Source organism: Canis aureus, chromosome 26, assembly GCF_053574225.1.
Source record: "Canis aureus isolate CA01 chromosome 26, VMU_Caureus_v.1.0, whole genome shotgun sequence".
Classification (NCBI taxonomy): domain Eukaryota; kingdom Metazoa; phylum Chordata; class Mammalia; order Carnivora; family Canidae; genus Canis; species Canis aureus.
In genome coordinates this window covers 35,696,196-35,713,636 of record NC_135636.1, presented here as the reverse complement: position 1 = coordinate 35,713,636, position 17,441 = coordinate 35,696,196, and the positions used below count along the sequence as shown (strand labels likewise).

Sequence of the window (17,441 nt, the reverse complement as noted above, 5' to 3'; positions counted from 1 at the left end):
GTATTTCAGTAGATGATAAAGAATAAATGGATGGGTTAGACTTGATCTAGTCTTGAAATGGAGGCCATTACTAGTAAGTAGGTATAGTTGTATGGCATTCTGAGAAGTGAGGTAGATAATAGATTTTTTTAAATTATGTGTTGCTGGGTGGAATATGGTGATATGAAGTGGTGTCAAGAGAACAGAACACTGAGAGCAGGAGTACTGCCTGTAGCTGAAATTAGACTCCATATTTTGAGACTTGATGCAACCTTAGAATGCCCTGCCCATTCTACCAAATTGGGCTTTTCCATCCTTTTCTCAGTTATTTGATTGATGGGGAAATTGAGCTGTATAGAATGATAGTGACTTGCTCAATATTGCCCAGCACTGGCAGAGATTGAATAGAAGTAGGTCTTAAAAGAATCACAAAAGTTAGGACATTATATTCTTTCCCAAAGTGATACATATCTGTATCCAGATTTATAAATCTGAAGTATGGAGTAGGATATGAGGGAAGTTAAGATGATGGGGAAATGAAATTATATGTACTGTCCCAGAATATATTACAGATTTAGAAGTGGGATGTAATTAATGGAGATAGTACAGAAAATACACCAAATGTTTCTCCTTTTCCCAAAGCTTTATATAATCTTGGCACAAAGAAAGCGTTCATTTCCTGTTTACTGAATTAATTGGGGACTTTGGGTATATGTGCACTGGCCAGACTTCCCATATGTTGAGATGCAGAATATCTAGCATGTTCCTGACTTGCTTGCTAACAGCTCAGTCATGCAGAAGGTCAAGAGAGTGACTTAGGACTTTATTACTTTGTATCTAATTCTAGACAACAAAGACAAATTGGTTATGGAATTAAAGGTGTCAGGAACTTGGGAGAGAGCAGACATGTCAACATCATGTTTTTGAGAGCCAGGGAGAGTTAAGCATAATGAGACATGCACTCCAGATTATAGAATGCAGCTTTTAATAGATGTGGGGTAGACAAGGTGGTGTTGGAAATGGCTCATTTTAATGCATGCAATTGTGGAAAGGAAGATGATTCTCAGAGAGTTCTTACAAATGACCCAATGAGGGAGAGAAGGCAGTAGAAAAAAACCATTGCAGCTCCCCAGATTCCCTTTAATGTAACAAATTTTAAAGAGAACATTCCCAGGGTGCCTGTGTGGCATAGTCAGTTGAACATCTCACTCCTGCTTTTGGGTCAGGTCTGATAACAGGGTTGTGAGATCAAGCCCCTCATTGGGCTCCACATTCAGTGTGGAGTCCACTTGTATTTCTTTCTCCCGCTTCTTCTCCCTCTCTCCTCCATGAGTGCACTTGCTCACTCTCTCTCTCTCAAATAAATAAAATAAATCTTCTAAAAAAAGAGAGAGAGAGAACACTATCATACAAAGCAGGTTAGTGTTGGGGCACCTGGGTGGCTCAGTCAGTTAGGCATCTGACTCTTGGTTTGGGTTCAGGTAGTGATCTCAGGGTCCTGTGGATCAAGCCCCATGTCAGCCTCCATGCTCAGCATGGAGTCTACTTGTCTCTCTTGCTCTGCATCTCCCTGCCCCCAGCTCATTCCCCCTCTCTCTCTCCCCCTCTCTCTCTTAAATAATTAAATAAATAAAATACTTTAAAAATGAAGGCAGGTTAGTGTTCACCATTGCAAGGATGAAGTGACCCAGAGAGTACATGAAGGATATTTCGGAAGTGCTGATAATGTTTGGTATTTTCACATGGGGTGCTGCTCCCAGGTGGGTGCTTACTTTGTGAGAAACTTGGAAAACTGTAGTTAGGGTTAGTATACTTGTCTCTACGTATGTTACACTTCAGATGAACCATGTAGTAACTCTTACGATTTAGGGTATTTCCTTTATGAGTTATTTTTAGACGCTTACTTTTGCATGTTTGTTGTAGTAAAAATTATACTTTGCCCTATTCATTTAATATTTTCTTATGTGTACAATTCCATGTTATTATGTGGCCCTCACAATCATTTTTGTTAGCTTCATAATATTCCACCATGTGGATAGACCACAACTTTCTTTACCATGCCTGTAGGGTTATGTTGCTCTGTACTTTCACTTGCATAAAGAACACTGGAACCTACATCTTTGAATATAAACCTTCTTCTACATTTCAGATTATTCCCTGAGAAGAAATCCTTTTTTAAAGATTTATTTTTATTTTTAAAGATTTATTTATTAGAGAGAAAGAGAACATGCATGCATGTGCACACAAGCAGGGGAGGGGCAGGGAGAGAGGGAGAGAGAGAGAGAGAGAGAGAGAGAGAGAGAGAGAGAGAGAGAGAAAGAATCCCAAGCAGACTCCCTGCTGAGCGCAGAGCCTAACATGGGGCTTGATCCTATGACTCATGAATGAGATCATGACCTGAGCAGAAACCAAAAGTCACATGCTTAACCAACTGAGCCACCGAGGTGTCCTGAGCATAGATTCTTAGATGTGAGAAGATTAGATTGATTCTCATTGAAGTCTAGATACATATTTACAAATTACCCCCAGCAGTGAAAGCCTCACCAAACTCTTGCCCATTGCTGTGTGTGATAATCTTGTACATAATTGGCAAATTTCCTAATACTGTTCTTGCAAAAATCCTTTTTCATTGTATTAATATAAAGTTGGTGATCGTTCTGACCATCCTTAGTGTCATGGCTCCCACTCGCCATGGTTTCTTAATGATGGTCATTGTGGTGCCGCACAGCCATGTACAAAACACCTTTAGTCCTCAGAGTCTCATACTCTCTGTAATCATCTTGGCTTCAGCTCACTGACCCTTTAAGTCAGAGAACAGAAATGGAAGCCAAAAGGAGTTTGACATCTGCTCTTTTTCCAAACATGAAAACAAAAAAATTAATTGGCCCACCTTTATTATTTTCAAGTTTTACCTCATTTGTGACTGAGGCTTCTTTGGCATCACATTTAGAAAATTCTACTTTATTTTTATGCTTTTTATTCATAATTATTCCCTCTTTCTGTTTAAAAAACCTTTTTGATTATTATTACCTCTTTCTGTTTAAAAAACCTTTTTCTTGAAATATAGCATACTTGAAATATCACATGAACACCTCAAATGAATACTTCATATATTTGAATCATAATGTATGATACTCTTTTAACATTTCTGCATTTTCCAGTTTTTTAATAAAGCAATTGTTTATTTTGAAAGAGAGTTCTTTCAGCATTAAAAAAAGAAAGGAAAGGAAGCACTTGTCCTAAAGAGAAAGTCACAGCAACCCAATCTTCTTTCTTTGAGAGAGTTCTTGGCTGATAGATTAGGGAAATGCAGTAGTTAGAGTCTGAGTGTCTGAAGTGAGTTTGACTGTATTCTCAAGCTATTTTGGTGGAAAGACACAGAAGTAGGATCCAAGCGCATAAGCAGTTGAGGAGGTGAGTAGTTAGATAACCAACAAAAATTCTGATGAGCAATGAATGCCAACCCAGAAGGCAGATTCTAGAACATGTCACATAGCTTTATCAATGGCATTTTCCAGGTTATAACTTATATTAACGATCTGGATAAAATTATAGGAAAAATATGTTCAAAAACTTGTAAATGGTAGAGAATATAATGGCAGACTATAGCAATCAGATCAATGAAGATGGAAGTCAACAGGGAGATCAGTATATGACTCTGAACTTGGATTCCAGAAATGCAACCACATTTTTATATGTAGAAGCAGGCACAATATTTTTTTTTTTTTTTTTTTTTTTGGTGGGGGAAGGTTGATGATGGCACATTCACCATGATCAATGAAAAAGTGAGATGTTGGCTATGTTAATAGAAGCTCAGTATAACTAAGGAAAATAGAAAATCGTTATAATCTAGATAATCATATATTGACAAAACTGAAAGTTGACTGCTGCTTCCTACTCTAGACCCTTCTTGTTAAGAGAGACAAAACTGGAGGGTGTCCCAGAATGAATAGCAATATTGGTTCAAAGGATTTGAACTTTAGTCATCTGAGGAATTGTTGAAGAAGAAGAATGTTAATGGACATGAGAACCATCTTTCAATATCCAGATATCTTTTGTATACAAGCCAGGGCAGACTTTCTTTGGTTTGAGGAACAGAATCAAGACCACTGGGGAGTCATACTTGAGTTTATTTGAAGATACAGTTTCTAGCATTAGAGGTATGCCTAGAGAAAATAGACTCTGCTGTAGACATTACCATTTCTTCTCTACTTCTGGGTGCACAGAGGACTCCATTTCTCTATCTCACTTAAGTTGGGCATGGCCGTATGACTGGTTCTAGCCAATGAAACTTGAGTAAAGTGAGTGTAACTTTTGATACAAAGCATTTAATTATGAGTTGCCAAACTCCAGCATTTTTTTCCTCCTGCCTCAATGAACAGTGAAGCCTTGTGTTAAAATGGAGGTAGACACGAGCAGACATTTCTCTGAAGAAGACATACAAATGGCTAACAGGATGAAAAAATGCTCAATATCACTCGTCATCAGGGAAATACAAATCAAAACCAAAATGAGATACCACCTCGCACCAGTCAGAATGGCTAAAATGAACAATTCAGGAAACAACAGATGTTGTCAGGCTTGCAGAGAAAGGGGAACCCTCTTACACTATTGGTGGTAATGCAAACTGGTACAGCCACTCTGGAAAAACAGTTTGGATGTTTCTCATAAAGTTAAATATAGAACTACCTATGACCCGGCACTTGGATTACTAGGCTTTTATCCAAAGGATACAAAAACAGTGATTCAAAGGGGTACATGTACCCCAATGTTTATAGTAGAAATGTCCACAGTAGCCAAAATATGGAGAGAGCCCAGATGTTCATCAACAGATGACTAGATTAAGAAAAAAAAAAACAGATGACTAGATAAAGAATGGAATATTACCCATCAAAAAGAATGAAATCTTGCCATTTGCAGTGACGTGGATGGAACTAGAGAGTATTATGCTAAGTGAAATAAGTCAGAGAAAAACAAATACCATATGATTTCACTCATATATGGAATTTAAGAAACAAAACAGATGAACAGAGGGGAAGGGAAGGAAAAATAAGATGGAAACAGGCAAACCATAAGGGACTCTTAACTGTGGGAAACAAACTTAGGGTTGCTGGAAGGGAAGTAGGTGGGGAGGATGAGATAATTGGGTGATGGGCATTAAGGAGGGCACTTGATATAATGAGCACTAGGTGTTATATGCAACTGAGGAATCACTAAATTCTGGCCCTAAAATTAATAATACTCTATATGTTAACTAAATGGAATTTAAATAACATTGTTTTAATTTAAAAATTAAAAATATTTAAAAATGGAGGTACCAGCTTTGGTCTCTAAGTGACTATAGTGGTTAGAGTATCCCCCAACCACTACCACTACCCCATTTCAGACCCATTCATGCACCTACACTGGCCATATTAGTTTGAGTGGGAAGTATGCCTTTACTGTTTATGGCCACTGAAATGAAGTTCATGAGTTTTATACTTCTTATAACCCTGTACTATTGATGTAGTATTGTGATTTCTTAGAAGAAATACATTTTTGGTCATTCAGATGAATTTCCTAAGTGTCAGTAGCAATAAAGGTGTCATTTGTAATGTTAATGAGGGTGACTTTTGGACCTCACCCAAGGAAGTAACTGTTGCCAGGAGGATCAACTTCTGATTAGAGGGTTGGAACTTTTAGTCTCACAGTCCTATCCAACACCCAGCCTACTGGACTTCTGGGGAAATGTGAGGAGCTGGAGGTTGGATCAGCCAATAACCAATGACTTAGTCCATAATGACTATGCAGGGAAGGCTCCATAAAAATCCAGAAGGACTGGGTTTAGAAAGCTTCTGGGTAGGTGACCACATGGAGATTGGAGAGGATAGCCTTCTGGAAAAGGCATAGAGATGCTCCACCCCTCCCCACATACCTCACCCTATGCATCTCTTCCATCTGGCTATTCTTGAGTTACATCCTTTTACAATAAACTGGTGATCTGGTAATATATTCCTCTGAGTCTGTGAGCTACTGTAGCAAACTAATTGAGCCTAAGGAAGAGGTCATTGGAACTTAGCATCTGTAGCTAGTAGGTTAGAAGAATAGGTAACTATGCTTGTACCTGGCATCTGAAATGGAGAGTAGAAGACAGTCTTATAGAACTGAACCCTTAACCTGTGGAATCTGATGCCATTTCCAGGTAGACAGTATCAGAACTGAGTTGAATTCTTAGATACCCTGCTGGTATCTAGAGGATTGTTTGGTGCTGTAGAAGGGGAAGAACCCCTCACACACATAATAGAATTGGGTCCAGGAACCCTCAAAGACCTAACACAAGTGCCTTCAATATGGATTGATTTCTTATGAGTGCACAGTAGCAAGACACATATGATTCTTGAGACACACACACTTGCATTATTTGCCCTTTATTTTCATTGCTTCACTAGATTCAGACTACTGCTGAGGGTATAGCTTAGTCAACTGGAATTTTCAACTGGTTCTAGAGCCTCCAGGGAGATGATCCCAATAAAGCAGGCTAAAATGATTCTCCTAAGCACACTCTTCTGTACCTCAACTACATGCCCAGTAACATCACAAGTTTATGGATTTTGTCCTCTTGGGGAACAGGCAACAAGAACTAGATAGTTCACCTGGCAAAGATTTTATTGCTGTGCAAACATACACACACAACATTATCCATGAAACCTGTGAGGTTCATCAAAGATCTCAGGGCCAAAGTGACTTTTTGAACATGAACTTTGCAGTTTGATTCTTACACGTTCATATTGACTGGACTGTTGCCAAGCGTCTGTTTCAGGCTGTACCAATAGATAGATTATTTACTTATAGTTTCCCAGGGATGCTCTTGGGGCCATCAACTAACTCATGCCATAGTGTACTCACTCTGTGTCATTGTTAAAGTTGTCTTGTGCTAGGTAGTAGCAGCATCTGATATGTTTAGAAGTGGTTCTGTCTGGAAAAGAAGCTCATGAGGTGATGGCAGCCAGGAAGTGAAAGGAGCCAAGTATGTATCTAGCTTGAAAAAAAAAAAAAGAAATAGAATTAAAAGGTGATTCCAGTGGGAGAAGAAATGAAAAGGACAGATTTAAGATTATAACTAAAAATATATGTATTTTTTATATATAACAATCAAACCTGCAACTAATTAACTGGAACCTCATTTCTGTTGTTCACAGGAGACCAAAATCAACTGCGTTCGCCTGGCTACAAAAGGTATGTTGGCATGTCCTTGTCTGTCTTCAGCTGTTTAAGCATTTCTCCTTGTAGCTACACAGGGAAAGTTGAGCCAACAATTACTAAAAATAAAAGAAGGAATTGTTATTTTCATTGGAGTCATTTACATCTAGGTATTAATATATATAGTGTATATTAATAGCACAGTGCCTAAAGCATAGTAAGAGCTCAAAACATATTTGTTGAATCAGTGGATGGATGGATGGATGGATGGATGGATGGACGGACAGATGGTTGGATGAATGGACTGGTACATTTAATCAATAGGGGGGTGGATATAAATTTTTACTCATTCTTCTGCTATATATTTTCATTATATTTGGGTCTGTGTTTATGTGGGTATTTTTTTAAGTATGTCTATCAGATCTATCTTCCAAGTTTTGTACTTTTTTTCAACTAAGTTTGGCTTTCACAAATGAGGTGATAGTTTTGGTGCCTTTAATAATGAGAAAACAAACACTGCATTGTTATGTAGTTGGCATTTTCAATACTTATCCCAAAACCTAAGGCAGCATTGTTCAGGCTCATCACTTTTTGTTTTCCTAATTATAATTGAATTGCCTGGCCCTTTCAATTGGTACATGTTTCTGTTTATTACTTTTTAAAAAAAAATCAATGAATGGTTTGTTATCATTTAACCTATTACAAGGTTGAATGGCTAGAAATCAGGTTTATCTTTTTTGTTATAGAATGGATATTTTTAACAGCCATTGTCTCCACATAAACACACCAAAATTGGACAATTCTATTGTTCCCTGCATTTATCGACAGCCCAGATAGTTATATAGGATGCTTCCACAGAGATGACAATTATGAATATAAGTAGGCATATAATCATAGACATAAACCATGAACAAAGATGATGACCCCAGTGTGTATATGTGAACATATATGCATATGCACACTCATACGAGGAAAATGCACACATGAGTAGGGAAAAAAGAAGAGATGAAGGAGTGGGGAGAGAGGGGGAGAAGGAGGAGAATATCTATGTTATTTGACAAAATATACACCAAAACCTATCACTCGTGACTTTCATAACTTTGAAGAAAACCAGCTCAATGTGTAGGCAGAAGAGGGAAGATGATACAGGAGGGAGAAGACAGAAGCAGTAAGGACTCACCATGATAAGAACTCACTCTGATTTCACATGTCATGAGAGGCCAGTGTGTCCCTCACTTGTTCACTCTCAGGAACTCAGGCTACTGGACAGAAAGAGATAAAATGCTCTTTGTGAGGCAAAGAGAATTGATGGTCTGCAAACAAAAGTGGCACAAATCACAGGCCTTGGCAGACTTTCCCACTGAGGAAAACAGATAATCCAGAAGGAAGAACATCAATAGCATAGCACTGGAGCTCCAGACTGCAAGTAGGACAGCTGAGTGTCTGCAGTGTCCTGCTTAAAGGGGCAGTCAGGGAAAGAAAGAAACTTCTAGGGAGACCTCCTTCACCCACTATGATGGTGCTCCGTGGCTCCCCTCCAGCTTTTGACTTCTAGATAAGGGAGGGGTTGATGTGATTCCTCTCCCCTCCACAGGGGTGTGGAATTCTAGGGACACCCTCTGGGATATAAACCCCCCGCACAAAGGGTACCTTGTTAGATCTTATGTTCCAAGTTGGACATTAGGAACACAGGGTTGGATGGGCAATAGGTACATGGGGAGACTTTTTGAGAGAATACTTAAAAGTTTACTCCCCTGGTGATTTTACAAATATAGAGGCTCACCATGCCATGCTTCTCCAGAGCTGCATTGCTTCTCTGAAGGAGAATTGCAGTAGTCTTTAAAGAGCTAGAGAAGAGAACTCATACCTCTTCATAGCATAAAGATCTCTCCTCCTGTTTGACCTTTAGGATACAGTCTTCCTTAGTGGAGTGTGTGCCCACAGAGCATGTAGGTGTTTGGAAGGATGAGAACAAGTGAATGAATGTGAATTTGCAGCTAGCTGGCAAAGCAGTGAGTCAGAGGTAGATTGACACACTCACTTTCCAGATCTGCAAGGGCTGTCATGTTAGCCTGGAGGGACAGAGTTCTAGAAGCACCTAGAATGGGACAGAAAGCTGGACAATGCAGAATGCCAGACTCACAGAGTCCAGGGAGTTAGCCGTCTCAGCACTACCTCAGATAAGAGGATACTTATTGAAAAAAAAAAAGAAAAAAAAAAGCTGAGAAAAGGCAAAGGAAAGGAGACCTGTATTTGGTTAGTATCTTCTCTGTATCTCGAATTAGCCCGGGAGCATCCAGAGTTGATTAAAGGCAAACCCTCCCTAATTCCATGCACTGCTTATGAGGACTCTATCAAGGATCTAAGGCAGAAATCCATATTTGACCCATCTCTTTCCTGAATCAAATTTCTCACTTTGTGGGTTTGCCAAAAACACTTTTCCTTTTAACAAAGGAAAATAAGATACTGGGAATCCCGCAGGCATCGGCAGTATGTAAAGTGCCAGTGGCATATTCCACTGGCCACCCAGGTCCCTCCAAGCACTTCCACCTCCCTGTCATCATGGCACCTGCCTTCCGGGTCTGCCAGTGGGCATCCAGCCTCTGGAGTGTGATCACATGTGTAAGCTTGAGGCCACCACTCTGGTGATGAATCAACTGGCTGGTGTTTTGTCCCTGACCCTGGTGATTCCAGATGATGTCCGTAGTCCACTGTGTGAGTCCCGCAGAACTGGAGGGTTCCCACACAGGATGTAACAGCCCCCAGCACTCAGGCAGCGCCATTCTGACCTGTCCCTGAGTGCAGTGCCTCTTCTGTTAGATTCCACACCTAGTTCCAGCATGGGGCTCTAACCCTTGTCTGTCTGTAACATCCCTGTTAGTCACCCAAACTCTAAAGTAGTGCTGCCCAGTATGGAGGGTTGCAAAGCAAGAGACCTGGATTAGTATTCTGTGGCTGCTGTACCAAAGTGCCACCAGCTGAATGGCTTAACCACAAAATTTCTTGTCTCACAGTTCTAGAGGCTAGAAGCCTAAGGTCAAGGTTATCAATAGGGTTGGTTCCTTTGAGGTCTGTGGGGGAAGGATCTGACCCATGCCTCTTCCCCAGCTGCTGACAATCTTTGATGTTACTTGGTTTTCATCTTCACATGGCATTCTCCCTGTAGGCATCCAGTGTTGACATTTTCCCTTTTTCATAGGGACACTGGTACTGTTAGATTAGGAGCCCCTCCTACTCTAGTTTGACCTTGTCCTAAGTTAACTAATTAAATCTACCAACCCTATTACCAAATAATGTTCCATTCTGAAATACTGGGGGTTGTGACTTCAACATAGGAATTGGGGGATGGATGCATAGTTCAACCTGTAGCAGGACCCATGCAATTAGGGGTAGTATCCTTGTGGTTTCTATGGGAGCCTCTGACTACTCGTTATTCGTGGTATAATCTCAGTAGGCTTAAGGGTATGCAAGGAGCAGGAACCAGCCCTGTTAGAGGGGGCTTAATGGTGGGCTGGGTCTATATTTGACTGTTGTTCCCTTGAGAAGCCGAGGGAAGTTGCTTTGGCAAAGGAGCTGCAGGTTCTGTGGAAAGAGCCCCGGGCAGAGGGTAAACACAGTGGGCTATCTGCACCTGATGGCTAGGTCTGTGACAGTAGGACTTTTCAGGCCCCACATGATGGGGGAGCATCAGGTCTCAATCCAGTCATGTTTCTGGGGCCTGTGCAGGTCTCATCTACTGGGGCAGGCATCAGCAGTGCTGATTGAGAGGATCTCTGATGAGGGGCTCTTTGGTCTTAACTATTAATTTCCTCATCACATTTTGCCATGGCAGGAAGTTTCTGGCACATCGTTGGCACTTGAAAAATGCCTGCTAGAATGAGTAAATGCATTTGAAGCCAGCATCTCACTGTAGCAAGGGTCAGAGATCTTGAAAGCCTCACTTCTTCTTCCTGAGACTCAGAGGCACCATATTTAAAGTTATGCCCATCTATTCATTTACAGAACATTTTTTAACAGCAGTTTGATGATAAACCCAATCTTTGTAAAAAGAAAAGAAAACCCCTTATTTATAGGCTTTATTGATTTCCAGGATAAACTATCCCCACCATGTCCAATATCAAGCTACCAAGGATTTAAAACCAGCTTGCAAAAAAGTCAATGTTTAACAATAGGCTCTAGCAAGATGGTACAAGCCAGATCCAACATAGGAAGACCTCCACCATCCAATTTGTTGGAGGATCAGATGGTACAATAAATGTATAAGTGTTGTATTCACTACAAAGCATTTTGGATGAAATTATTGTCGATGAAAGTTATTTCCTTTGTAGAGTCAGCTCACCCAGCATCTGTGAGCTGGACACTTTGGAAGGAGCTATGGTTTTATGGTGAACCAGCACGTGTGGTTCCTGTCCTCAAGGATCTCACAGTGTAGTGAGGAAACAGACCTTACATAAATGATTTTAATAGATAATAGTAGAGTTATGATTGTGATCAGTGCTTCCAAAAAGAAGTGAAAGGTACAGAATGGAGACTAAAGTAACAATAGTACCAAAGGCTCTGTCTGGTAGTAATGGCAGGTACGTTCCATGTTCTGGAGCTCTGCTTCTCTGGGACCCATATAGTCTAAGAGACTTTGTGTTTCCTTGTCCATCATCACCCCTTCTCATTTAACATTGGAAATTGCACTGGACCTGGATCAAGGGTAGGATTTGGGAGGCTGACTAAGGACCTCAGACTGTGAGAGGAGCCACACCCCTGGCCCAAAGCCCCTAAAGAGCCAAGGCCTCTGTATTTAGAGAGTATTTAATGGATAGATTCACATATCACCAGGAGGCACTGTTTATTTATAGAACCACAAATTGAAGGTACAGCTAAGGGACTGTGGGGTGGGAGTTTGGTATTTGCTAGTAGAAGGGATAATTCTAGGATCAGAACAAGCTCCCCTCAAAAGCCTTGAAGGTAGTCTTTTTCATTGGTGAGGGACTTGTTGGCCCTGCCCAGATTCACATTCATATTTACCTTGCTCCTCAGTGAGAGGTCGTCTGTGATTAACAGTGGCTGGAGACTTAGAGGCATTAGAATGTGAATACAACCCTAGTGGGGAAGTGGAGTTTATCCATGAGCAGATAAAGGCAAAAGGAAGCTCTCTTAAGACAGATTCCCTAGAAGCAGAACCTGAGGCAGGGATTTGGGTGCATGTAAGGTATTAAGGGAGGGCTCTTGGAAGAAATCTATAAATGACAGAGGGAAGTGGGATAGGTAATGAGAAAATGCTAAGCAAGAATCTATTCTCAGATAAACTGAAGCCTAGGCTAGATACCAGTGAGTATAAGCTTCTCTAAAATTGTTCCGCATTGAACAAGAAGACCAGGATTTCTGCCTTTTCTGCCATAACAATGAAGTTTCATCGGTATAGTTAAAACAGAAACTGTGAGACAGGGCAAGTAGGGAGGAGGTGCATTTAGACCCATTAAATAATGTTTACCTTATATTTGGAATATGAGGGATGGGTTCAATTTAGGAACCAGGTTGAAGATGTAAGCTGAATCTAGTCAGAGGTGACCCTGGGGAACATGGAGGACGTAGGAGTTTGGGTTGGGATACTTAGACTTCCAAGGTGCTCAAGAATGGGGGCAAGGGGACATTCTTTCCCCCTTGGAAGATGATTACCCCATGCAGTAGAAGATGCCCTGCCCCAGGCTGCAGCAGCTGAAGGAAGCACCTGAACATCTCAGGTCATGACTTTCTGACTCAGAGCTGGCCAAGGGAAAAATGGTTTCTGATCCAGAGGCTCATTCTAGAGCCATGCCAGTCCTCTCCCATTAACTGATGTCCAGTTCTGCTTACTATGACAGGGACCTCACTTCTGTTCCAAGGAGTTCCTTCCACCATGGGACACTTCATTTGTTGGAAGCATCATATCATGAGTCCATATTTGGCTCCCAATTATTTCTGCCAATGAGTCTTTGAGGCCACCTAGATCTTGTCTGCCTTTTCTCCTTCCAGAAAATAAAATTTGCTTTCTTTGACTATGTCCGCCTACCCCAATTAGGGTCAGGGAGGTACTTGCTTGTCTGTCCTCTCCCTGTTGGAAACTCTCTGGCCACCAGCAGGCAGCAGCACTCCCATCTCTGGCACCAGCCATCAAGGGAACACAGCTGGCTCCGCAGACTCCCGCTGGGTGCGCCCGAGTGGCAGTTAGAAAAATCAGCTTTGATTTGATTTGCAAACTGAGCCTAGTCATTGAGACAAAATAAATCCGGAAACCCATAAAGCCATTTGCAGAGTTGCTTTGCAGAAGACAGCCACAGTTTTAATCTAGTAAACACTCCCTAACGATCCCATTAAAACAACCCCCTCGGAGTAGGTGCTGAAAGCTGAATTCCAGAATAATGAAGCATGAGATAAGTGAAGCATGAGATAAGGGGCCTGTGTCACCAGCAGTTCCATGCTGCCCTGTGGTAGTGATGGACTAAAACCATTGTCCCAATGGCAACAAGAAAGAGGCATGGGCAATGGTCTTTTGTAAATGTGGTTTCTTTTTATAATGGCTAAGCCCGAGGTAGACCATTTCATCCAGCATTTTCTCTTCTCTCTTCGTAATGGATCCTCACCCCTGCAGAGACTGGCAGGACAATAAATACCCATTCTCCAGTGAGATGCCCTCATTTTGCTGATGCTAAGACTGGAGCCAAAAAGGGGAATGATGTGTCTGAGGATTCTTTATCCATAAGAATAACATGTCACAGGTGGTGCAAGAAGCCAAGTAAGAGGTAGGAGCTGTCTGCTATCAGATAGGAAATGTGCACTGCCTTCCCTCCTCTCCTCTTTTGATCCAATTCTGTATGGGAGGTTCTAGCTTATATGAAGCTTCTTTGAGAGGTCACATGGAATAATGGGGAATTAGAGTCACCTGGATTCAAATCCCATGTCCAAAACTGAACTGTTTGACCTTGGATAAGTCAACCTCTACGAGTCTATCACTTCACTTTTAATCCAGAGATTATTAATTCTTTCTCCCAATTATTTGAGATAATACACATGAAAAGGTAATGTACATAAAATCATATATTTTTATTGACTGGGTGTAGCATTTTTCTCATGCACCTGCTAGCCTTTGACTGTAGCACTTTTCCTTTTCTCATCATCTACCCAGCACTTTCAGGAGGGACTCAGGACTGCAAGATGCCCAAATCTAGCTATGGTCACTGGATTAGAGACCCCAGTAAAGGATCACTTATGAGAGGCAGACTACTGCAAGTCAGTCTATTGGAATATTCTTGGCTATTGTTCAGTCTTTAAAAATCCTGCCAGACTTTCAGAGGGGAAATCCCAGGGTGTGTGCTTGGAGGTTAAGGTAAAGGAGTGATGATTCTCCCCAGCCGAGCCCAATGAGGTAAATTTTCCACACTGAGGGTTCTCAGAATTGCTTGAATATAACAAGATCTCCTTGACCCTTGGCCCCTTTTGTTCTCATCTAGTGTGTTCTAGGCCCTAAAATACCAAAGGAATAATATGGCTTTCCCTGAAACTCCTGTGGACAAGATAGAAGAACAGGATTATACCATAAGTAGACCAAAACTGACTTAAAGATTACATTCAAATATCCTAACCCATTAATATTTTTCTTGCTACAACTGTTAATATATCTGTCTAGTCTTTTATCCTTCTCTTATCCCCTCTCTCTGGAGTGTTCAAACTGCTTCCCCCACCACACACACACACACACACACACACACACACACACACCTTTTCCATACCTTACTCAGGAAGATAAAGCTGGTACAATAGAGTCCGGGAAAACAAAAACCAGGACCAACACTTATCCTTCAAACATGTCCCTGGGAAGTCTCAATTCATCTCTGTGAAATAGAAATGAGAATTATCTACCTAAGACGAGAGACATCTGAGTTGATCTTAGCTCAAATCTGATGTTCCAAAGCAATTGCATCTTACAAAGGGAAGCGGAGCCCTTTTAAAATCATGAGTCAAAGAAAGGGGAAAATGTGGGTAGGCTGAAGACAAGAGTTAGAAATAAAGAGAAGAAAGCTCCACTCAAGCTTTCTCTGATGGAGCTTCAGTGTAGTGTTGAAGGAGGGGGTCGTGAAGGGGCTTAGCAAACATTAACTATCTAGTATATACCAGTCACAAGGCTGTGTATGTAGACATGAGTTTACAATGCCATGATAGAATCAAAGCCTAGCATGTATTACACATTAAATACGTAGTGGTCATCCTTATAACCCTTACTCAAGAAATGAAGCAGTAGAAGCCCAGAGGGTTGAATATAGACTTCAGAGATCCACAGAATTGTAGCTGAACTCTAACTCCAAAGCTCATGTATTCCCATGGTACCATTTTGAATCTTATCAGTGAGTGACATAGACTGGGTGAGATTCTCTGACCCACTGTCAGGGTCTCCTATCTCCTGTTTGTTAAACCCTTCCCATGCCTCTTTTCCAGTAATATCTTTAGGATGTGAAAGGTCTTTTGTCTCTCTTTGGCAGCGTCCATACTAAGTCCTGGAATCTGCAGCAGACCTGGTGCCTCAAAGAGCCTTAAGCCTTCTATATTACTACAGTATATTGAAGCTAATAAACCAAGAAGTTCGTTTGTCTTCAAGGTTATCTTCTCCAGTATCATCATCAACATCTCCATCAGCATCTCTCTCTACTCAATATTCTTTGCTTTAGAAGGGCATAAAACTCAGAAAGGAAGTCTAAGGCACTCAGCATTCTGACATTCTTCGCACAGTCTTACTATTTTCATTAATGGCTGACATAAATATATATGAACACAGGCTGGAAACTATGAAGAGAGTGGAGTCCTGAATCCTCTAATAGAAAAGCCAATATAATGGGGGAGCCAGGTGATAGATGGGAAAGCAAGGGACTACTACCTTTCCTTCTGCTGAATTAGTTAGGATAGGAAAAGCTTTGCTGCAATAACTGATGAATACTCAAATATCAGTAGCTTAATACCAGAAAAGTTTATTTCTTGTTATGCCATCTAGAATATATGTGGTTTCAAAAGACCCCACAGTGGGGGCAGAGAAAGTATGGGGGTAGTAATCTGGATCTTGAATACCTCACTTGGAAATGACTGTGTCACTTCCACTTACATGGCCCTAATGAGACTTGGAGTCTTCCATTTGCCTAAGGAGAGAGATAGGCCAGATATCAGGAAACTAGTCATCTCTACACAAAAAGGTATGAGACCCTTTCCTGTTTCAACATTCCTTTGTGTCCTACTGAGACCCATGATCCATTACTTACCTTCTGCTACTCCACTCACTAGGAAAAGCTCTTCCCATCCCAACACCTGTCCAGCTATACCTCTGTTTCTACCACTCAGAGCTGAGCACTCCTGCTTAGCAGAGTTGTACCCCTATGTGGTAGGATGGGGAGGTCCTCTGGGCTTGTCAACCAGGGTTCCACTGTTTTTCATTTATTCCTTAAAAGAACTTCATGAAATTCTTATTATTATTTCCATTTTATAGGTGGAGAAATTGAAACTCAGAAATGTAATTTTCTGAGTGACACAGCTGGTAGGCAAATACTAATCCAGAATTTCATTACTTCATTTAGTTCTCAATAAACATATATTGAGTATGACTTACTATTGATTGTGGCCTCTTGTTCCAGAGAGGGTGAGAACTTTGACTTTGGATTTGGACAGGTTTTGATTCTGGGCTGAAAAAGGCACTTAACTGCTCTATGTCTTGGTTTCCCCATCTGTAAACCAGTGACAGTAATGCCGCTTCACAGGTCCAATGTAAGAATTTAATGGGCCAGTGCATATAATGTACTTAGTGCAATGCTGAGCTTATAAAGCACTCAACAAATAGCTAGTGGGTTGAACAACAAACAGATAAAGTGTATCAGTACAGCATGATTTAAGTGCTGTGATGAAGTTAAATTCAGGATGCTGTGGGAGCAGAGGAGGGAAACATAAATCAATTTAGGGTGGGCCTTCTCAGGTACATGGTTACTGAGACAAGTTTTGAAAGAGTGACAGTTATCATATTGAACAAGGCCAGATAATAAGTCAGGGCGGTCTTCTGAGTTGAGGAAGTAGCATGAGCAGATCATTGGAGGCAAGAAAGCATGCCACTGAACGTGAATGGGTCAAAGCTAAAGGTTAGATGCCAATGTGACCAGAGGCCAGGAGTGGTTAGAGGTGGTTAGAGGTGATTAGTGGTTAGTGGTTAGAGGTGCTTGAAGTAGCAAGCAAGGCCAGGACATGAAAGACTCTGTATCACCCGGTGGCATGTATATGAACAT

At 41.1% G+C, this 17,441-nt stretch overlaps 1 protein-coding gene and 1 long non-coding RNA gene across 14 annotated transcripts in view; one reads left to right on the top strand and one right to left on the bottom strand.

Moving 5' to 3' along the window:
- The window catches only part of PTPRT (protein tyrosine phosphatase receptor type T), a 1,037,422-nt gene that overhangs the window by 818,182 nt on the left and 201,799 nt on the right, over positions 1–17,441 (top strand). For all 13 annotated transcript variants that reach the window (XM_077873195.1, XM_077873196.1, XM_077873193.1 and 10 more), the window contains exon 13: positions 7,158–7,194. In XM_077873195.1, the coding sequence (XP_077729321.1) occupies positions 7,158–7,194 (37 nt within the window). The remainder of the gene's footprint in view (positions 1–7,157; positions 7,195–17,441) is intronic.
- LOC144298373 (uncharacterized) lies at positions 6,861–8,464 on the bottom strand. The gene is made up of 3 exons (XR_013365371.1): positions 8,339–8,464; positions 7,117–7,277; positions 6,861–6,993 (listed from the first exon to the last, which is right to left on the bottom strand). It is a non-coding gene; the product is annotated as an uncharacterized LOC144298373 (long non-coding RNA).